The following is a 23,326-nucleotide window of genomic DNA, read 5'->3' on the forward strand; positions in this document are numbered from 1 at the left end:
ACGACACGATCATTCTTAACGTTTTCCAATGCTACGAAAATGTGTAGAATAAATATTAAATTTCAACATTTCTGTCAACAAAGATTTGCCTCATAGCCTGTGACATGTTTCCTTCAGCTGGGAGGGGCGCGAGGCAGGTGGCTGCTGTAAACAAACAGACGGGTGTGTGGTGGGCCATGGAGAGCAAAGGGGAAAAGAGAAAAATAGTCGAGGAGAGATTCTACAATTCTTGTATTTTACATGCATTTTATTGCACTCCGTTTGTTGCCCAGATAAGGGGCACGTTAAGTTTTGTTTTCGATCACACACTTTACGGTGATTATTTACAAAGAGCGATCGTCGTTGTGCAAACTGAATTGTGGAGCAGATTTTTCGAGTTCCAAAAGGAAAAAAAATGACCGTTTCCCTGTCGATCTTCATAATAAAAATGACATCAAAAATCAGATTTCGTTATTGCATTTCTTTAATTTTATCAAGTCAACGAAATACAATACATTAATATTGTAACGGAAGGTAAACTTAAAGCACCATTGTACAACAGAGTAGTCACATGATGCCTCATCCCGTCCAGGACGCACAGCAGGGAAAATAAACATTTAATCATGGATGCTAATTATGTATACACTTAGTCATTTGATAATAGGCTAATATAAACACTTAAAGCTTTTGCCTTCATTATAAACCTTATGTAAGGCTTTTAATTTTTTGCGGCTCCAGACAGATTTGCTTTTTTGGTCCAGAATGGCTCTTTCAACAGGTTGGGTTGCCGACCCCTGGCCTGTACCGAGGACGATTTTTGCCTTTTGAAACTCAAGTCATTGTTAAAAAAAAGTGCTGCTAGACATTAAAAGGTTGTTTTCTTTATAGGTCTCTCAAAAAGACAGAAAATACCTATTAATCAAGAAGATTTCAATGACGCAAGTCAAAGATCTACACTATAAGTGAAAACATTTTCCAGGGTAGTCGTAGGTACTGTCCCGATCTTAAAAACGTACATGTGTAGCAGTGCAGGAGAGCAGAAGCACTCCTTCTGTCCTCCTCTGCCACCATTATCCCCAAACAGATCAGATGCAGGCCTGCAGCAAACATGGAATAAATAAATAAAAACAGGCCTTCCTGAGCGGTATATTTAGCTCAGCTCAGTGATGATGGCAAACATTCTTTTCCCACCAATGTTAAAAACCACCAGCTGTCTAGGTTGCAGCCTATTTGCCTAATGATCACGTATGTTTGATAAGCCAGGGGTTTAGCTAAAGTCAGATCAAGTAAAATCAGACGGAATAATCCAGTCAGTTTTATAACAGCTCTGTCTTACTTTCCGGAGTAAAGCTTCACCATGTGCTGGGCCAGCAATACAGAGAAAACGTGACAAAAAGAGGTACATTTTTACTCTACATAAAGATTTTATTGATCAACATTTGTTAAGTCACTTTTTTTTTTTTTTTACATCCATCTCAATCAAACTTTGCATTAAATGCCATTCATCAGCTCCAAACAAAAGCAAGCTTCATTTAGATTGGTAACTTGGCATCAGATCAAATGAAAGTAAAACAGCCAATTTAAAATTCTTGAGTGCTCTGTCACAATGGGACCCATCAATATTTAATTTGGTCATTTATGATAAGGACTAGGAATACACTATGCATTAAAAATACAGCACTGGGAAGGCAGGCAAAATGTTTGGACATTCAATATTGTTACACACACTTAGAAATGATCTTTATGGCCAATTCCAACGTTGGTGATTGAACAACCTTTCAACCAACAATACTACAATACTAGTGGTTGAAATGTTTGTTTGCAACTACTGCTACCAGGGCAGAGAGAGGTTCACTGCAGGGAAGCTCTTTTGCATTTGGTATCCACTCATCACTGAGGAAGTGAGGCCAACATTGAGTTGCAAATCAACTTTGTCTGATTAGCATGAAGAGCAGTAAAACATCCCTGGGCCTTTCCTCAACATGCGTTAGATTCAGAATCAGTAGCCATAGCCTGCTGGGGGAGGCATTACTGTTCTGTCTGTCTAGTTTTCCTTTCATTTTCATTACCCAGTGCATCTATAAATGCTCACATTTGCTCCACTTCTAATTCTTGTTATTAATAGCTAGAGAGAGGAGGAACCAGAAATCTGCACACAGACAATGTTCACTCAAAGCTAGAGTGCACTTTTCCTTCTTGGCCAAAACATGCCAGATTTTCAACAAACTTCAAACTGGTGGCATTTTGATTGTTTTGTACTTTGCCATCTTTGCACATGCTGATCCGATGCTTTGCATCTGACTGAAGAGTCACTGATGCCATGGTGGATTTGGGGCTGGACCAAAATGCAGACAACGGAGAGGCATCTTCATTGAGTCTATGTTTTAATGAAGAATTAAGAAAAACTTACAGAGAGGCAAACTGCAGGAAGGCAAGGCAACTAGGAGGCTACAAGAAGAAACCAGGAGGATCCAGTGAGGAGTGACAGGAGGAAAAGAGCTTATATACAGGGAGAGTGACCGCTGGAACAAAAGCTGATTGGCTAATAGGTTGCAGGTGTGAGGTGAGAGAAAGTTAGCCGGAGAAGGAAGAAAGAGAATAGCACCAGGGAGCAACGGAGAACAAAAAGGGGAATTATCTAACTATAACCACAACCAACACAAGGAATAAATAAACTAAAAGCAGTCTAAGAAGAGTAAAACATGACAAGACTGATCAGGTAGAAATAAAAATAATTGGACTAACAGAAGTAAACATGGATGAAGGAAAATAATGAAAATAAAAAATCAATACAGGCAAATAACAGAATCAAAGAGCCCAAACAAAACGGGATGCGATAACTGATGAATATCCCAGGTGGGAAGATAGGATTAAAAGCAAAGTTGTTAAATCCATTGCTTCATATTTTGATCCAGAAGGCTGATTTATTTACTTGTTTTTTCTATTCTCTCATTTACAATCATCACCATGCAGATATTCACTGGATGTCACTGTGTTCATACAGAAGTGGAAAGAGTTTATTTGTGGAATAATACTGTGGCACCCTCTAACCACTTAAGAATTATGTTTCCAATTCCCGATCTCCAGCTTTTTAAAATCTTTGGCCTTCATAGTAAAACCAATTTTAACATGTTCCATAACAGACTCAGATTGAAAGTTAAAAGTTTTTATTCCGGTAACTTCCCAACTTTATTTTATATGTTTGTCTGCAACGCCGTGTTTTTACATGTGCTGGAGAGCATTTAAGGCATTACGTGACAAAACCATCTTAGACAGCAGAGAACAAAGCTTGAGGGCCACATACTGGCACAGAGCACGGTTCATATACTACTGACTGGGTGTTTTGAATTTGTCCTACAGTTCTTAAAGGGGACAAATGTCATTTCCAAACAAGCAAACAATGCAATCAGTGGAAAGGAGAAGTGAAACCAGATTGGGAGGCAATGTAGGTAAGGGTATTCCCAAAGATACGTTGAGAGGTGATGGATGGAAGAACATGGATTTTTTTTTGTCGTTTTTCTGACCTGGTCAGTTTGCTGTGCAAGCACTTAAAACTTTGCAGCCAGACTGAAAAGTGTTTATTTAGCCTTTATGAGATGTTACTGACCAGCTAATTTATAATAATGTCACAATAATCTGAACAAATAAATACAAAAAAAGGTTTCATGACCTGTTTAAAAATATACTGAAATTGAAAATGTTCTAAAAGAAATCAATCAAAAAGGTAGAAGGAACAAAGCATAAGAAGAAACACCTCAGAGGAAATGAACTCATAACAGTAACACATACCATACTGAACATGGCAAGACATATACATAAATGGACAACAAAGAAATGATCACAAACACAAAAGAAAAGCAAAACCCAAACACTCAGTGACGGGGTGCCATGGCTTCCCAAACAGCTAACTTTCTTTCCTACAAGCAAGAGAAGCAAGAGTGACTGCAGCGCACTGAAGCAGATATGGGAAGGACTCAGATATGAACAGCCACAAAAACATCACTCTCCAAAACTTTCTCTCTCATTCAACATATCTGGCACTTGACATTAAAAAAAAAACTTTAAACTGGAGTGGTATGAATGAAAAATACAGAAAGGTTTTCAAACGTTTCTTATGGATTTGGTAACCAGTCTTCCTCTAAAGTTTCATCAAAGCAATACAAAAATGAGAGCTACTAAGACAATATCAGACCTGGATAAAGCACATTGAAGGCAGCACATTATCAAACCATGAACAACTAAACTAACAGTTCAGCTGTTAAGACAAAACTTGGTTTTATTTCAATCAACCAAACAATCAATCAATTTTATCTATGAAGCAACCTCCATGTTGGATCCAGCTCACTGGAAATACATAATAAAGGGCATTTCTGAACTGGGTTTGAATCGTCCAGGGTCACAGTCTGCAGGTACAAATACCAGAGTTGTGAAGTAAAATGAAACTGGTTTGATATTCCTTTTTACTCCGCTCTTTGTTAGAGAGCTGGTGGATATTAAAAGCAATGTACTTTCATCTTTTCTTCACTCCCTTGGACTAACTGGGGGATTCATTGTTCATATTCTTTGCTTAATTGCTTAATAAAATAAGAATCAAAATGCATTTTGATTCGTGCTTGATTGACTCAGTGTTTCACCTTAGCTAAAATTTATTTATTTCCTTAACACAGCTCAAAGCTATTAATATTAATAAATTATCATCTCTACCTAAGTGAGCATAAGGAAATAATGAGATAGAACATGTTAAATATATTTTAAAAATGAATTACTTGTTAATGCTACTTAAAAAACAATTTGTGCATCTTTAGGTGATGAAGATGCAAGCTGATTCATGGCATTAATGGCCACTGTACTCACAAAATTGTATCCATTAAACATGATACAGAAAATGTTAAATCGCAGGAAAAGAAACACCAGTCACATGTCTTTTACATCGGATATATTTAGCGGTAAGCATTGTAGTCTCTGACACAAAAACCTACTTTCCAGGTTGGAGTGATAAATATTTCAAAAGACTGAAAATGAGCTGAGCAGAAAAAAGTAAACGGAAGAGCGAGACGGCATGACTGAGAGGAAGTGGAAGAGCGCCGCATCTTAGATCGACAGTCTAAAAAGTAGAGGGGGAGATTTATCCTAGTTTTCATCAAGAAATAATTTTTTTCTGGTAACAGACAGAGGCCGAATAGCGTGCTGTGAACCTTGCTCAGTTTTATCTAACTTTGTTTTTTTAGGCTGTAATGAGAAACACCACACATGGGAATTATGTCCACATCATTTCAAAACAACCATTTCATTTCCATAGATTTTGTTCAAACTTTACTCATTGATCAAACAATTGTAAGTCAAATATCACAGCTCCAAGATGGTCAGGCCAGTTGGTGACATACGGTTTGTCATGAAAACAAAAAGCCCACATGTTGGTCCCTGAAAAGCTATCTGAGCAATTTTGTCTAAATGACACCCATACAACTGTGTACCACTGTTTCAAACAAACATCATAATCATGGAAGCTGATTCATAGGAGTTTCTTTTCTCAGCATTATTTGGAATATATCCTATTGTAAAAAGCCAATACTGCCTAGCCAGAAGACCTGCACAATATACTGAATTGCAGTCTTCATTAAAATATTTGTGATAAAAAGAAAAAAAAAAAGTTTTACGGATGATTTGTGTATCACTGCAAAGAACTGCTTGGATGCTAATTCAGCAGCACCCAGTCACCTTCTTGTTGTCAGTAGCGTTTGCCGAGCGGATGAACTCTCATTGCTCTTGATGCTCAGCTTGTGGGTGTGCAGATGTAAAAGTTCATAGAGTGATACTTAAAGGTGATGATGGAAAAGCAAAGTGAGAAACATGTGGGTTAATACCAGCCTCTATCATCATACCATTGTTAATGTCTTCTACTGCAAAATCCCAATCTTTTTTTGTTTTGTTCTCGTTGTTCTTGACATTTGTCCAACAAATCGCAGAACAATTTCACGACTTACTATAAACAAAAGGTGTAAACTATACAGCAGGTCATTGGCTTGTTTTGTAATTAGCTGAAAAATAAAGCTTCTGCTTTGCTGTTGATAGTGGTCTTGGTTAAAGTATTGACGCTCCTATTCATATATAATGTCTTTCTGTTTAGAATGTCTGAACATGAATTTTCCTGGGTGTATACCACCTCTTGCTCAATGATGTGTGTAAATAGGCACCAATCACCCACTCTGTAAAATGCCAGACCTCGAAGTCCCACTGGACAAAAGCACAAACCCCCTGCTGACCGGCGGTCAGCCAGGAAGCCTACAGCAATATTTTTATAGTATGAGCCCAAAATGAGTGGATGGAAATGTGTTGTGATTGGCATAACGTGCTTCATAGGTGAGGTAGGATAATGATTGACAGAGTATACTGTGCAGAGGCTGAGGTCATTGCTATGCAAACCAAACTTTTCAACAAATGCAAAAACCTGGCAAATGGTTTCCTCAATAAATGCTAACTTATATTATCTATATATATTATATGGATTTTACCTGTTTAAACATGCAAACTAAGGGGAGAGAAAGGGGATGGATTTTTTTTTTTTTTTTACAAAAGAGCTTTGTTTTTCAGGCGTTTCACTTCCCTGTTATGCTTTGCTGATGCCTCTGCACACATAGTAAATATCCTTTGCATATCTCACAAGCGGAATGACTTGGTTTTTTATTTATTTATTTTTTTTTGTTGCTTTTTTTTACTGCATTGATTCAATTAATAAATTGCTTTCAGAGCTTGGCACCAAACATTTTTCATAGCTCACCATTTAAATCAAATATTTAAATGACTTTTTGCTCATGCTCAACAGTTTGTATTTTATTTATGACATTTTAGAGCCCTGCAAACACAGTCACACCCCTTACACATTTATGCATTTTGTTGAGTCACAACTACAAACAGATTAATTATAGATTTAAGTGTTTTTTTAAAGAGGAAAGTAAATAAAAATAGTTCAATTAAAAAAAAGGTGGTTTGCATTTGAATTCACTTCAATTTGCTTAGTTACTTCTCAATAAAAGATAATCTGCAACTGATGTAGTGTAATAATTCACTTACTCTTTTAATGTACTGCAGCTGTAATGTGGTCTCGGGTGTAAAATCCAAAACATCTTAATCCTATAATACACTAAGCATTGCCTCTCATCTGATCTCCTCTCCTTCTCTTTTCATTCCCGTTCCATCTCATTATTCCTCATCCCCTTTACTACAAACACATTTAGTGCCTGATGCTGGTCATTCAATCTGACAAGAAATGACCACATCCCTGTTGCAATGATGCAACGTCGCTGTGTTAACAACGCGTTTGCCACTGCAATGCTCCTTCACAGCATGCGGAAAATCAAACAAATGACCAACAAAAGCTGGGATAAAAATGGCAACCAGAGTACCATGAAAACCGAGTGCTAAAACTTCATCATGTCTCGCCAGATCCGTGTGTGTTATGTAACTGTAAACTGCAAAAAACAGATCAGCTCCAATGATGCCAATAATACTTGCCTTCTTATCCCTCTTCAACTTGGTACTCTGCACTTTCCTTCTTCTAGTGTTTAGCTAACTCCAGCACTTCTAGTGTTAAATTTATTGGCTCTAGTCGGCTCTAGCCAATTGCAGCGAGGAGAGTACTTAAAATCTAAATCATTTTTAGACAGAACTCTGGATGGTGTTCAGAGGCGAGTCGTGAAGCACTGAAAAGTGGCCAAATTAAAAGCCTTGCGATAGCCGACACCACTTAAACAGAACACACTCGTGTGTTTCCGCTCGTTCTCCAGCATTACACACCTGTATGTCCATTCATTTTTCTGTATTTTTTTGTATTCAACTCTAAACGCTAGAGCAGGTCAGGCTGTCTGGTTAAGATAACCTAACACTTGTCTCTCACTATCCTCATCGTATTGTCTGCATTTTCTAGCCTAAATCATAGAGAATCATGCGAAAGTAATCATACCCTTTGAATATTTACATTAATGTTTTCTGATCTACACCATTCCGTTGTAGCTCTGCCTCTATGTTTGGGTTGTTATCTAACAGGTTTTCATCCAGGAGAAGACTGTATTTATCTCTGTGAATACTTTGGGATTTTTGGAGCACACTGACTCAGAGTTAAGCGATGTTGGGAACTCGACCTCGGTCAAATTGCAAAGGTAAGAAAAGCTAATGATCTGTGAGCATCCTGTCTTGTTTCTGTCTCCAACCCAAAAATCCTGTGACACTAGATGACACAGTGTCCACTACAGTGAAGGACAAGGCGTTGGAGAGCTAAAGGACACAGCACTGTCTGTTTAGAAATAGTTGATCATGAAGTGATTGCTGTGTTAAATTCACAAATGGAGGAAACACAAGATGCAGGAGGTCCTTTGCTGTTGAAGGGGGTGGAACTGACTGTAGCTCACTCGTTCAGCCAATACAGACCGACCCGAGACACGCTAGAATGAAGTGGGAAAAAAAAATAAATAAATCAATGAGGGCATCACATGACAGTCAGGGGAAAGGCTGCTGCCCCATTATCATTATCATCATCATCATCGTCAAACTTGTCTCCTTTCCTCAACATCCAGCTAAATTAGGTCCAGCCAAGCTCATTTTGGGGCTTTGATCTGCATCATAGCCTCACACGGCTGCAGTATATGACCTGTTTTACACGATTGTGTTACTGCATCGCTTGTTACTCACAGAATCACTTGCGTTTTTACGCAGCTGCTCTTCCTCTCCTCCGGGCTCCGCGGCGGGATCCACCACCAGCTTCTCGAAGCACGACGAACCGAGAGAGGAGCTCTTCTGCTGGTACATCATCAGCTGGGACACGGGGAGTTTGGGGCTCCCGTGGGCCGTCAGCTCCGGTTTGCTGCCTGTCCCCAGAGCCTGACAGTCGGAGCTCATCTCTGAGGTCGCGTCGCCTCCGCCAGCGGCGAGCTTGTCTCCTTCAAAAGGCGCCGGAGTGGAGCAGCATAAGTTCGGCTGCGATGACGAAAACACCCGGTCCAGCTGTTTCTTTTTCCTCTTGAACATCCACAAGCCGGACTCCTTCTTGGTGCCCTCCGCGCCACCTCCGGCTCCGCGGCGCTCCGAGCCCAGCTTCGGACTGAGCCACGGCTTGGTTTTCTCCTGGAAATTCTTCCACATCCTCCGCTGGTAGGACATGGACTCCTGGCCCCGGCCGGAGCCTCCGGGTTTTGGTGATTTTTGCTCCATGGTGCCAGTGCAGCAGCCACCCAGCCTGAGCACAGTCTGTAGCTGGGTCGGACGGGTGTCACAGCCGGGTTGCTGCTGCTGCTGCTGCTGCTGCTTGTGTGCGCTTCAGCCGATAATCAGTTTAGAGCGCCGAGAAGGAGACGCACGCCGTGATGATGAAGTGGCTGCCAGTCCAACAGGGAACCTTGCAGAAAAACTATGCAGACTTTGTAAATTATTATGTCACACAGCAGCTATAAAAGCAACAAACAGGCTATTTCAATCTATATACAAGTTATCTCCTCGGTTGTAAAGTTATAAAAGCACTACAGGATTTTTTTTTAACCTGTCTGCGTTTGGCTATGGGTTTCTCTCTCCCCTCTCCCTAGTGTTTAATCAGAGTTAGACCAGTTTGCTTAATTGTTGTATTCAAATATAGGCGGTGCGCCTCCCTCTGGCCAAACCTCTTGACTTGGTCATCTGTATGCTGGCGATTATGAAACACAGCCCCTAATACCTTGTGGAGAAGCTTTTGATTTACTTTTAAAAACATTCATCATCCCTTCCTCTTGAATGTTTGACACACACCAGATGAATAGTGGTGACTATGCTTTTGTTTACCTAAAAAAAAAAAAATCAAAATCTTGCTGAAGCTTTCTACATTTTGTCACAGGAATAAAAAAAATTGTGGGGTTTTGTGGTCAACAGAAAGTAGTGCAGTTTTAAAGTGGAAGTGAAATGATAGACCATCTTTAAAATTTATAAAAATAGGGGGGGGGGAGGAAATCTGAAAGGTGTGGCACGTCTTTGTACTCAGCCAACCCCTTAATCTAAACCTGTCCTCTGGCTGTCCGTTTTTGCGTTTACATTAAGTAGACCCCAGTATTTGCAGTCTCTTGCTAACTACGTTTAGCTTTTCCACACCTGCTAAAACAAAAAAGCTGGGTCATGTTAACTCTTTTCACTATTTAGCAGAATAGAAGACACCAAAAGCAGAAAGAACTAACACATTGCAGCAAGATAGCGAGAAAGCGCAGAGAACCCATTGGAGGGATCCAGATAAATACTGAATGAAATTAATGTTAATACAAGTATCAACTAGATCATTATTTGGATCTTCCTCAATAAGAAGATCCAAATATATTACCACCTGCCTGCTGTGTTTCTTGGTCTTCATGTTGCTGTTTGTCCACTAATGTGAAAAGCTTTATACGGAGATTAAATTACACACAGGTGGACTCTATAAATTAGTTGACTCCTGGTTGCACTGGATTGTGAGGTTTTATAATGAAGGGGGCTAGATACAAATTAAGCCTTCTTACTGCTTTTTCTTCCATTATGTGTTGCTTTGTCTTGCTCTACCACATAAAATCCAAAGAAGGATGGGTATTTTTGCAAGCCACTACGCACAGCAGAGTGTGATACTCGTCCTATTTAATGTCATATTGTTTTGTGCACATTAGCCAAGTCTGGATGGGATATTTTTTTCCACCACCAATTAGGTCAAGCTTCAGCGAATGTTATCAGCCCACGAGCAGCACCGGTAACTAGGCAGAGCCGAGCGGCCTCGTCTCCTTTGCTGATGTGTATAATAACTCATTACTTGATCCCCTCTGGCCTTCGTTTCAGTGCTGGCCTGTGTTGCCCCCTCACCAAACACCATGAACACAGAAACGAAACACAAAGAAATGAAAGCGTATTAATATCTAACCCTAGCATGAATGTACAAAAAAGGAGTCAGAGGAGAGCAATTTATCCGCAGACCAGGTTCACAAAATGTTAATGCGTTTATGAAAGCCGTGCGACCTTGGCCTCACCTGTAAGAGTGATGATGAAGGATGCCTTGTTCAGCAGGGTCTTTGCCTTGAGCCTTGTTGAGGCAAACACAATAAACCCTCAACAGTGAGGCGATTTATAGGACTTCCAAACTCTGATATGGAGCAGACATTTTCCTTTAATGAGATGTCCTAGACCAGGGGTCTCAAACTCCAGTCCTCGAGGGATGCAGTCCTGCAACTTTTAGATGTGCCTCTGCTGCACCACACCTGAACAGAATAATTAGGTCATTAAGGCTCTGGAGAACTGATCTACACAAGGAGGAGGTCATTAAGTCATTTCATTTCAGTGTTTTGTACCTGTGGCACATCTAAAAACTGCAGGACTGCGGCCCTCAAGGCCTGGAGTTTGAGACCCCTGCCCTAGAGACTTATTCTACAAATTAAAATGCTTTAATTACCAATTCAGACTTGCTTAGAACCCTCCTTTTAGCTAAGTAGATGGATTTGTGAGGAGGCGAGCCAAGATGCCCGTCAGCTGCCACAAACGTTTTCACTGAATCAGAATGGAAAACTGATGACTCGGCATTTGGATGGCTTCGCTGTCTAAAGATCTCAGTCCTCCTGATAAGAGGCTAATACACAGCTGCACCCACCTGCAGAACATTTACACAGATATCAAATCCTTGAAACGAGCCGTTTCCCTGACTACAACAGCTTGTCAAACTAGGAAACAGGACTGTTTGAAATTGAATCAACAGTATTTAATTCATACATTATTTTTTAGTTTCAGTCATCAGCAACAGTTCACAGTTTTTTGGTCCATTCTTCTTTTCAGAATTGAAAAATTCAAGCCACATCAAATTAAAAATATGGAAAGCCAGAGTTGAACAAAAATAAACCATAACAAAATAAGCCAGCCAGGAGACATAAGGAGACTATGGGAAAACCTGGGAAATAGCTGAAGGATCCAGCGAAGAGCAGCTGAGAAAGAGGTGCTAAAGTACTGGGAGGTTGATTGCTGAAACAATTGACCTGGACTGATTGCAGGTGTGAGGGGAGAGAGCAGAGGGCAAACTGAGGAGAGAGAGAAAGAGGCACCGGGGCGAGGGAGAGTATAGGGACTAGAAAATTAATCTAATAGTAAAACAAATTAAACATACAGTAGTTAAACTAGAGTAACTAAACACTAGAAATAAACATAACAAACTAGAATCACTAAGAAAGACCTGACTAAAGAAAGCAAGAACAAGACTGATCCAACCAAAATAAGAAACTAACACAAAATCATAATGAAACTAGAATCAAATCAAGCTACAAAATAATAAAAGCTCCTAAAATTATGATTCAAAACAGGCAATTTAAAAAAAATAATTTTCTGTTATTAAAATTCGGAGTAATTGCAGCTGTCGTAATTGGAGATTTCCTTTTTTTTTTTTAAACAAAACCCACTTTGTTCACATAAGTCACCAATTTAGTTTTCAGATCCATCTGCGTTCTAAATTAGATGAGCCCCACTTGTCCACGGATGATTGTTAGGAAATAAGGTTGGAGACCTTGTGGACAGTGTTGTAAATCACAGTGATAAAGTTTAACTTTAATCCACTGTAGCTACAGGCACAGTGACACAAGCGTGAGCCGGGACATAAAGACCACCTGAGAGCAGGAAAGCCTGCGTCTCGTTCCATCTTCATTATTCTTCCTCGTTGAATTGAACCATGAGAGGATGGCTTTTCTTCTTAAATGAGTTTTAGTCGACAGTTTGTCTTGATTTGCAACACATGCGTTTCATCATTTTGTTGCCAAAACCACAAAACCTTTCAAATGCGACAATTGCTTTTCTGTTTACGTCCTGATGCCTGGAGGAAGAGAGGGGCCGTGGAGCTTGACCAAGCTTTTCGGGATTAAAGAAGAGGCAGCAGCACGTCTGCAGACCCTGCACGGCTCCATCCGAGGCAGGTCACTTTCAAGCTGCTGGAGCAAAACCAGCCCGTCATCACACACATCTTCAAACAGCCATGCATGAAGGTACAGGCACAGACATTTTTTTTTTTTTAGGTAAAAACACTTGGGCTCTAAAAAAACTGCATATCAACATCACTTGTCATGTGGGATTGGAATGATTGTTTTGCTCATCTTAGATGAAATCTTACATGTGCATCTTCTCTAATCTTCCTGTGTTTAATGTGCAGAGCACCAACACAGAGTCATGCCCACAACCCGGCAGCTGATTTGATTAGACCTGATGGGATGGTGAGGTGTCTGAAAAAAACAAACAAAAAAAACAGCTTCACTTCTCATCTGCTCCAGATGTATTGTCTGCATACGCGAAGCTCTAACAATCTCTCTCCAACCAGATAAATTAGTTCAAAGTGCAAATGTTTCTGACTAATAAATCAGGGTGTTTGGGAGCCATTTGTGTCTGGGAACATCATGCTGTGTTCTCATGAGTGCCTAAGTAGGAAAGCAAAAATTAAATATTCAGCTTTAACACTGCTTTTCAAATGGACCATTAACATGATTACAGGCTATCATTGTCTGGTATTACACAAAAGCCTTCACGCTGATTAATTCTGCATGTGATGAACTAATAAACCCAGTTCAAATATCTTGTGAATGAACACAGTCAGGGCGAGCTCTTGCTCTTTAATGTAAAGTTAATTCAATTGTTTACAGAGTATTTCCTGACAGTCATTTGTCAGAAAATAGGTGTCATGACAAAACTCTGTTTTATTTCAATCAAGCAAGCAATCAATCAATTTTATCTGTGAGGCAACCTTCATGTTGGATCCAGCTCGCTGGAAACACATAAGGCATTTCTAAACTGGGTTTGAATCGTCCAGGGTCACAGTCTGCAGGTACAAATACCAGAGTTATGAAGGAAACTGAAACTTGTGGGATACTCCCTTTTACTCCCCTCTTTGTTAGAGAGCTGGTGGATATTGAAAGCGATGTACTTTCATCTTTTCTTCACTTCCCTAGACTAGCCGGGGGAGTCATACCTAAGTGTTTCACCTTAGGTAAGATTTATATATTTCCTTAACAGAAGCTATCAAAGTCATTTGATAACTTCTTTTCTAGCAAGATAGCAGCTAGCTTACACAAACGACCTATCTTGTTTTTATTATGAGAAAACATGGAAAACACTGTAAGATAACCTTGCAATATGGGTATCTATATGGGTTTTAGGATATCTATCCTAAAACTTTGTAAAACAACAATTTTCACAGTAACTGTATTCAAACTGTCATGAAAATTGTAGAAATTCAACAGGAAAGTTGTGCTTTTCTTAATTAGGAACATTTGTGACAGGACCTAGTCGTGTTAAGATTAGTTCAATGCTCTTAAACCAGAAAGAAGAAATGAGACTCACAGAATGAAGAAGCACTTTTAGGATCTTCTCAAGTTGTCAGTGACGGATTCAGAGTCTTAGGCAAGTCCATCGCAACAGCAGTAGTTGAAAAAATCCCCAGCAGCAGAGGTACATGAGATTCATCCTAAAATGCAACAGGTTCTGGATTTTGTGGGGGTGTCATGGCTGACGTCGTTCTTCAGTGTTTGTGGAGGACAACACCTATAGTCAAGGGTGACCACAGAGGATGTTCAGGAAGAACTGTGCTTCTCAAAGGAGACTTTGATCGATTCTGGAACCTCAGGATTAGGAGGAGGAGCACTGTGGTTTTTATTGTGTGTTTTTTTTATTTTGTAGGTCTGCAGACTGCTTGCAGCCATGTTTCTTAAGGTGTTTGACAGGGGGCAATCCAGTTCTTCTAACAAACAAAAACAAAAGCTGTGTCCACATTTTGGCACAAAGTCAAGTTTGTTTAGAGTGCAGAGTGGTCTCCAGGAGGGGGGACACTTGCCTCGGATCCTGTTGTGGTGTTGATGGACAGTGTTCATGGCATAATCCTGGAAAGAAGAACCTCAGAGTGTCATTTTGCAGTTAATATGGTTCCATTGGGATCTTCAAGCCATGACCATCGGTATCTGCTGGAATGTTCTACAGCTCGGCGTAGAGACGCTGAGTCTAGAACGAGCCGCATTAAGTCTGAACCCATTGCTCTCCACTGAAGAAAGGTGGCCTGTCTCTCTCTGTTTCTTCTTCAAGAGGATGAAATCAAGTTTCCTGGTGTCATGTTCACATGAGATGGGACGATGAAGATGGATAAACAGAACATGGCCACGCCTGCAGTGATGTGGCAGTTGTTTCAGTGTGTTGAGTTGAAGAAAGATCTGAATACAAAATAACTAAATAAAGCTCTCAATTTTAACTGCAGGTCTACGTTTTGAACCTTACCTCTGATCCTGAACTACGGATTGTGACGAGAATAAGATCCAACACACAAGCAACAGTAATGAGATTCCTCTCTAGGGTGGCTGGGCTCCGCCTCACAGATAGGAGCAGGAGCTTTGCTGTCTGGGGTTGAAAGGATCTGCAACCATCTGATGGATGGATGTAAAAAAGAAAAGAAAAACTAACCTTCCTTTCTCTGTTTTACATATGTTGATATCTCTTATACTATTTGGTAACCTCAAATAGTTTATATTTTCTTTTATCCAATATAATTTCACGGAGATCTTGGTTTACACCTGAGCTGTGTTTTCAGCAGTGAGAGCCCAGGTTGAACCTTATCAAACAAAACTGATCATCTATGACCCAATAAAAGAAGCAAGCAGTAGAACTGATCTACTCCATTTAATGATCTTTTGCATGTTGCCCATAACAATTTAAGTGGGCTAGGGGCAAGTAGTGTTTGATTAACTGCACTGCTCAGTGCATGGATGTATTGTAATAGTGTGCAGGGAAATAATCCAAATTTACTACCAGACATTTCAGTTATTAGCTGCAGATGTAATATACTGATATTACCGCACACAGAGAGACTTGATAAACTGAGCGTTAAAGCCTATGCAAGAGTAATTATCTCATTAAAACAGGAATTGGAAAGAAGGAAGCTGTATTTCACTGCTGATAGTGGATCAGGCAGTTCAAGTCTATCTCTTCAACTTCATTCCAGTATATCTCAGAGGCTAAATATTGCATAAGAGTCTGTAAATGAATTGAAACTAAATTGGAAATTGATTATTTTTGTTGTGTTTGCTCTTTTTGTCAACTCGCGCTCTGTGAATTGGCAACATATTGTATTATTTAAGTGAAGCTACAGTGAGCTAAGTTGATTTTTTTTTGTTGCCTGTCGGTGCCTTGTCTTAACTTTGTGTGCTTCATGATCATGTTTCCCTTCTGTTCACACCTTGCCTTCTCTCCCTCCCATCCCTCTGTTCTCATTTAGTTCTCTCCCACCAGCTGTTCTTGCTTTTCTCTCTATCATTCTCAGGTGTGATGGCAACGTCGGCAAGCTGAGCGCTGACGTGAGCTCGGGGGAGCAGCAGATGATTAGATTGCTGGAGGAAATTGCAGGACTCAAAATAGGTGTTGGCGCACTGCTTCAAGAACTTTTAGTCCAAGGTGGGAGGAAAGAAAAACCCATGCTGAGTTTGGTGGATCTGACGTAAAGCAGCAGATTAATGAAAACAGTGACAAAAACTACTGAGAGAGGTCTGTAAACGACTACAACTATATGTGCTTTGATATATTTCAAAGTATAGTTTTAAAATATATATAGTTATTTGCAACATGCAACTGTAGCAATGTCACTGTAGCCCATTTCTGAGTCCTGACAGCAGCTGTGATGCCCTTGAAACAGCTGTGCATGTCATTTTGCTCCAAACCAGAGCATCGCCACAATTTTACACTTGACTGTAATTCATTTTTTTTCTCAGATAAGATCATTTTGGATGCTTCATAACCTCCCTTGCATAAAAAGCTCATGGGCATACTTGATTTGCTACCTCTGAACTGGTGAGGCTGCTATTTCAATTAGCATCACCAGCAGATCCGTTTTTAATGTGTTTATCTTATTAACATCATCTGACCGGATTATTGCTGCAGATATGTTGGCTTGCTGCCATTTAGCTCAGAGCAACACTTTGCCCAAGTACAGCCCTCAAGTCACTGTTCGAGTGGCTGTTCAGCGTGAGTCATGCATTAGCCACATAACAAGCTGACCCCTTCCCAAACACATGCAGCAACAAGGCTTTCTAGTTCACACGATTCCATTGGTTAGCATCATCTCTGACCAGCGTCATGTTTGGTTACATCTAGGCCAGAGCACGTCGGTTTTACTCTGAGGCTAATTTAAGTTTCGTTTTGTTTACCTGTTAGTTGACTTCTGGTAAAAACCTGAATTTGCTATAGGGGTGTCAGAAAAAACTCACAAAAATGTTTGACACGTTTCCGATTTTATTTTGAAAAAACAAACAAAAAATTAACCCATATGTCATCTAACTTTTGACATCACAATTATAAGCTAATTTGTGTTGGTGCTTTTAAATAATCATGTTGGTGATCATCAACTAAGTGGTGTGAAGGGAGACGGTTTATGAAGCAGAGAACAAAATCTCAAACAATTTGAACAATAAAATGTTAAAAACAATTTTTTTTCTACTTCGCTCTTCCTATTCCGCTGATTCTATTTGAGTTGCCATGTCTGTCTGGTTCAACGTACAAATATTCTCAGTATAAAACGCCTGAGCCTGAGTTTAACCATTGAGCTCAAAGTGATTTATGCTTGTTGTATAAATGAAATGTCATTAGGTGTTTGCATCTAGTGCTGAATTGTCCAGGGGGAAACCATAATGTGACAGGATGCAAAATATGGGATTGGTTTCAGTAATTTATCCTGGAGAGGATGTCTTATCAGCTACACAACACAGCCTGAATAAATGCAATCAGGCATGACAAAGTCCTCCTAAATAGCTTTAGTACAATCCTTGTTTTTTTTTTTTTTTGAAGACCTACATTAGAAAAGGGTCAAATCCAAGATTAAGATCCATAATGTGTGTCATGTCCTAATGTTTCCCATCACTTTAGTGAATCTGAAGGCCAGTGCAGCAGCCTCCTCACACACTCCCACAATGATTCAGTCAACGCTCAGTTCATTCCACAGGGTGGCACCTCTCTGTGATGACAGCACATTAACTCTTGACCAATGGTCACGCATGTGCCATAAAATAAATGAAAATGCAGAGAAAGTAGGTCACTGCCATTACTCCTGGCTCTAACTGACCACAGGGATGCTACAGCGGTGAGCTTAGACTGACTCAGCAGAAAATAAAAACAATTAAGGTCCTCTCTGATATTAGACCCTGCACATTTTCAAACTATAATGTATCTCGGGGACATGACTGAAACCCATGTTTTAATTCAGCGTTGTGATTAGGTGAATCATGCTTTCTGCAGGGACCGGTGGGATAGTTTCAGACAGACGAGCCAGGCCCTCTGTGGCCAATCAGATGGGCTGAACTGCATCAGGATCTGCAGCTGCTCAAACAGGCATGAAACAAAGATCACTGCTGGCAAGTTGCTGTCATTACTGTACAAACATATACAAGCAGTATGTCGTTTGCGTTAAACGTAAAGGGAGTAAAGAAACAGCAGAAAGAGAGCTTTGTGGAAGGAAAAGAGACTCATCATTATTTCTTTACCCCTCAATAATATTGTTGTAGTCTGTGTAAATGAGAACATTAGAATTTTATTTAAAATTTATGTGGAAAGAAAAAAAGATAAATGATCTTTAAACTATTGAAAATGGAACAGAAAAAAGTTAAGTATTTATCAGTCCTATGAGTCACTTTTAGGAGTGAAGTGGTGATTTCTTTTATCTTTTTTTCAAAGCACAATAATATAAAAAACCAGATCTGCCGAAACCCGGGATCGAACCAGGGACCTTTAGATCTTCAGTCTAACGCTCTCCCAACTGAGCTATTTCGGCGACGTGCCCATGGTCCGCTCGCGCCAAATGAAAGGGGTTCATATGTCTTATTAGCGCTGAAAAGTGCATAAGATATAATTAATGTCTGTTGTCAGAAGACGTGCCAAAGACGACACTTCTCTGCCACATATGCAACTTTTTGCCGACTACAAGCAGCAGGCACACATGTAACTTTGTCATCATTAGACCCTCCCCCCTCCTTTGAGTCAGCAGTTTACACACGGGGATGGTGGGATAATTTTCAGTTCTTTTAAATCGAAACCAACAGAACCGAAAGTAAATGTTGTTTGGTTGACAGACTGCGACTTAAAACAGACGGTAAGTTCACATAGATAAAGAAAATGTTTCATTTGAGGGTTTTGTAAAGGACTGAGATTGGCTAAAACGTTGCAGAGACCGGAATTTATTTTTTACTATCTGCCGAAGAAACAATAATAATGTATGTTATTATTGTATGACAGCTGGGCCATGGAGGGTAGGAGTAGCAGAGAAACTTAAGAGGTAGTAAATGGGCTACGTTTGCAACAACTATTCTCTTACTTACCTTGTATAATATAAACAGGCTTCTCCTTCAATATTATGAGGAAGCAACTCTTTACAAAGTGTGTTCTTTATAGCTTGACAACAGCTTAGACTGTGTCATCCCTGAAAAACAACAATTGCCCTTTAACTTTCTTGTACTCAATATTTTTAAACAGGTCACAATGTCAGTTCAGTTCTCTGGATGGGAGGTGGTGGACGATGGCGCCTGCTTTCCTGGCGTGATGCTGGCGCCGGCACAGAAGCCTCAGAACAAGGGCATCTACAAAATGTTTCACGGAACCAGTGTTGCCAGCGCACGGGCCATCGTCGCTGGTGGATTCCAGCCGTCATCTGGTGGCATGCTGGGAAAGGGCGTGTACATGAGCAGGGATGTGAAGAAGGCCTCTAACTATCCCTATCTAAGTACCTCTAGTAACCGTGTGATTTTAGAGCTGCGTGTCCGTGTAGGCCGTGTCAAACGCATAGACAAGGACAACCACCCTTTGCAGCACACCTGGAGCAGTAATGGCTACAACACCGCTTGGGTACCCCCCAACTGTGGTATGAAATCTGTGCCCAGCGGCCTGGAGGAGGACTGTGTGTTTGACCCTAAAAGGGTGACAGTTGTGGGCGTCGCAAAAGCACCAACCACCGCAATAGAAAAGGAGCTTCAGCAGCTTCTCGCCAAAGCGTCTAAACAACCCAAGGGAAAGGGTGGTCACCGTAAAGATGTTTGTTCCCTGTGCAAGAGGAAGACCCAACAAGGAGCTCATCACATCAAGCAGAAGTGCTGGACGTGTGGTCAAGACATCTGTATTCTCACGTCCAAGCACTTCTGTCAAAGGAAACCTTGAGAGAAGCTGTGGGAAGAAAGGAAACATGAAGTAGAATGACAGTAGAATCAATCTGGATGATTCCTATTGCTATGAATAGGCTGACAATAAAAGACTTATTAAAATGATCTGAAACCTGTCAGTCTTACTGAAAACCAGTCATACTTATTTTTAATATGATCAGACCTGAGAAATAGACAGATTTTTGTTTTTATATGAGATCCTCACTTCATTAAGATTTCAATGTAAATCTATATTTAGAGAATAATTACAGTGATGTAAAGACATCTACTGCTAAATATGAACTTCAACAAGTGACAAAATAATTAAAAAAATAAATTTGCTTGTAGCTTATTCACAGACATATATTCTGTCTTCCTTCTGCTGACTGTCATCCCTCTTCTCTCTAAGATACTCACACATCTGTATCTGCTCAGTGCAATACAAGCAAAGTGGATATGTACAATACGAGTTAAATTTAATTAAATGACAGAAAAGATGTGCTTATTTCTTTTGACTGCTTGTGAAGTCATTCCTATGACCACGTTAAATATAAAATATTTTCTGAACAAACATTTATCTTGAAAATTTCCTCACAGCATCCAGCTTCCCACTGCTGGACTAAGTAAAATAATACAAATAGTTTAGCACTAGGATTTTGGCTTTTTCTCCAAAAATTGCTATGAATTGTTATGTTAAAAACATTAATGCTTCACAATTGTTTCTGTACTAATAAAAATCCTAGATGACATGCCTATGGTTCACATTTAGCCCCTATTTACTTTTAATAGAAAAGTAAATAGGAGCTAAATCCAGTGACTAATTCCAACATATCTGAAAATAGTCCAACTGTGTGCAACTTCATCAAATGAAACCGCAGCAACCTCCAGTGTATAAATATGGAAAATGTAGAAGTGCTGCTCATCTTCAACGGAATGAAATAGTCCGTCCAACAAATCCCCCTCGAAGTCATAAAACAAACAGTGGCCCGTACGGGGATCGAACCCGCGACCTTGGCGTTATTAGCACCACGCTCTAACCAACTGAGCTAACCGGCCATGTAAAACCAGACCGTGATTCCATGTATGTCATCAAACCGTATGTGTCATAGATTTTTATTGGTGAATCGAAACTTGGGAGGCGGTGTAACCCCACTAGGTATGATTACAAGACGAGCGAAAGTGAAAGGTATCCAACTCTCAGTGAACTGACAGCTCTTCTCAACGACGGTAAGTTTTAAACCTGACAGAAAGACAGCATGCAGGCTAATGGACTTGGACAGATACCTGTAGTGACTAAAAGATAGATTTGTAGAGTTTATGTGCAACGATGAAATGTAGCTGACGCGGTTCGTCATTCTGTAAGCCGGTTGGATTTCACTTCCTTATTGCAAAGACCTACAGCATGTGTTCACTTTTCAGTTTAGCTTTTCACTGACGTTTTACTTGATTATATTGTATGTTTTTATTCATGGCTCTGCTTTACAAAGACTTAAAAGAAATGGCCACGCCCGAAACACTACGAGCCTCTCACATTTATTGAAAAACATAGCGGTCTCCTTTTTCATAGAGATAAAGACCAATAACACATTTTTGGTATTAAACTAAATGTAGCAATAAAACGTTAGCCTGTACGATCAGGCACAGCATTATGACCAGGTCACTAATGCTGTGTTGATCCCACCTGCTGTTTCCAACGTGCCTTGGCCTGCTGAAGCAACAGCAGGTATTGTGGGTTAACAGAGGAACATTAATGGATACCTAAACTGTTCTGTCATCATTTGACCTCTGACCATCATAATTAGGCCCTTATCAAACTTGCTTATGTATTCCCCCTGCTTGAACACATCAACTTTGACAACTAAATATTCCCTTGTGTCTTGATATATCCCACCTACAAAGTGCCATGGTCAAAATTTTATAACGTTATTCCTAAATTCAGCGTCTTCAAACAGATGACAGCAAAGTGTTGACATTCAGCCTTTCATGATTATTTATTCCTTTCACAGGTGCTGATACGATCAGAACGTGACGCTCCAACGCTACTGAGGCAGGATGTCACTGCAGTTCTTTGGCTGGGAGGTGACCTATGACGATGACTCTCCTCGTCTGGAGCTGGGGGCCTCACAAGAACCCAAAGACCGGGGCGTCTACACCATGTACCATGGCACCACTGTTGCCAATGCGCGTCTCATCATTGCTAATGGCTTTCGGCAGTCAACCAAGGGCATGCTGGGGAACGGTGTGTATGTGAGTCGTGACAGAAAGAAGGCAGAACGTTATCCTCTGAACATCAGCGCTCCAGATCGTGTGGTGCTGAAGCTCCATGTGCGCGTTGGCCGCGTCAAACGCATAGACAAGGACAACCATCCGATGCAGTACACCTGGAGCAGTAATGGCTACGACACAGCTTGGGTACCCCCCAACTGTGGCATGAAAGCTGTGCCCAGCGGTCTAGAGGAGGACTGTGTGTTTGACCCAAGCAAAATAACGGTTGTGGACATTGCTAGGGCTCCAAACTCAGATCTGGAGCCACTTAAACAGCTTGTCGCCAACAGTCTCGGAAAGCCCAAAGTTGCAGTTGGCAGTGGGGCTGTTGCAGCTGATTGTTCACTGTGCAACAGGAAACTACGGCAGAATTCTGCACATGTCCCGCAAGCGTGCTGGGGATGTGGGCAAAACATTTGCACGCTAATGACCAAACATGTCTGTTCAGTCAGGATTTAAGAGGAACTTTAATCTGATTCGCTCGATTCAATTAATCAAGTGAAGTGCAGGGAAACAAACTGAATGTAACTTAGGACAACAGATGTTTCTCAGGATACAACTGATGTGTTGTAATGTGCATCAACTTACGCCAAACTCTATGATGATTTTACTGTTATATTCTATTATATATGAAATAGTTTTAATAGGGTCATGTGTTGGTGTCAGTAGAAGACAATCTATGACGAGCAAAATGTCTTTATTTCATGATTGCATGTTGTTTGGACAAAAAAAACAAAACTGATTTCATAGTCATAATGTGAAAAATAAAGTAAATGACCTTACCCACCCCTACCCAGTCCTTCTTGTCATTTGGTTGTTGTGTTATATTATTGTAAATGCATTTTACTTTAAGTATGTCTCATTGTTTAAATTGTGCTTTATTGCGAACCAATTTTGTCCCGTCAGTTAATACTTGCGACGTTATTACTAAAAAT

The 23,326-nt window shown here is 40.3% G+C and overlaps 2 protein-coding genes, 1 long non-coding RNA gene and 2 other non-coding genes across 7 annotated transcripts in view; 2 read left to right on the plus strand and 3 right to left on the minus strand.

Moving 5' to 3' along the window:
- mctp1 (multiple C2 and transmembrane domain containing 1) overlaps window positions 1–11,148 on the minus strand; it is a 155,031-nt gene extending 143,883 nt beyond the window's left edge. The window contains exons 1-2 of one of the 3 annotated variants that reach the window (XM_023343778.1): window positions 10,980–11,148; window positions 8,665–9,379 (exon numbers count right to left, since the gene is read on the minus strand). In XM_023343778.1, coding sequence (XP_023199546.1) covers window positions 8,665–9,183 — 519 coding nt within the window. In that variant the 5' untranslated portion in view covers window positions 9,184–9,379; window positions 10,980–11,148. Of the gene's footprint in view, window positions 1–8,664 lie in introns of all 3 variants that reach the window. The other 2 variants (XM_023343779.1, XM_023343780.1) reach the window with 2 other exon arrangements.
- A 183-nt stretch (window positions 11,149–11,331) lies between these two features.
- LOC111610309 lies at window positions 11,332–18,496 on the plus strand. The gene is made up of 3 exons (XR_002753585.1): window positions 11,332–12,965; window positions 16,229–16,404; window positions 18,238–18,496. It is a non-coding gene; the product is annotated as an uncharacterized LOC111610309 (long non-coding RNA).
- A 27-nt stretch (window positions 18,497–18,523) lies between these two features.
- On the plus strand, window positions 18,524–22,984 carry LOC102237790. The gene is made up of 3 exons (XM_023344054.1): window positions 18,524–19,087; window positions 19,468–20,140; window positions 22,174–22,984. The coding sequence occupies exons 2-3, from the start codon at window positions 19,474–19,476 to the stop codon at window positions 22,848–22,850; spliced, it is 1,344 nt and encodes a 447-aa protein (XP_023199822.1). The 5' UTR covers window positions 18,524–19,087; window positions 19,468–19,473; the 3' UTR covers window positions 22,851–22,984.
- trnaf-gaa lies at window positions 18,697–18,769 on the minus strand. The gene has a single exon. It is a non-coding gene; the product is annotated as a tRNA-Phe (tRNA).
- trnai-aau lies at window positions 21,109–21,182 on the minus strand. The gene has a single exon. It is a non-coding gene; the product is annotated as a tRNA-Ile (tRNA).
- Window positions 22,985–23,326: the final 342 nt, after the last annotated feature.

Source organism: Xiphophorus maculatus, chromosome 12 (assembly GCF_002775205.1).
Source record: "Xiphophorus maculatus strain JP 163 A chromosome 12, X_maculatus-5.0-male, whole genome shotgun sequence".
NCBI classification, from domain to species: Eukaryota; Metazoa; Chordata; class Actinopteri; order Cyprinodontiformes; family Poeciliidae; genus Xiphophorus; species Xiphophorus maculatus.

Excerpts from the sequence above, each read along its gene's own strand:
- LOC102237790 (XM_023344054.1), top strand. The coding sequence starts at position 19,474 with ATGTCAGTTCAGTTCTCTGGATGGGAGGTGGTGGACGATGGCGCCTGC. Across the intron at positions 20,141-22,173 it reads GCACTTCTGTCAAAGGAAAC|GCAGGATGTCACTGCAGTTC; the intron begins CTTGAGAGAAGC and ends AACGCTACTGAG.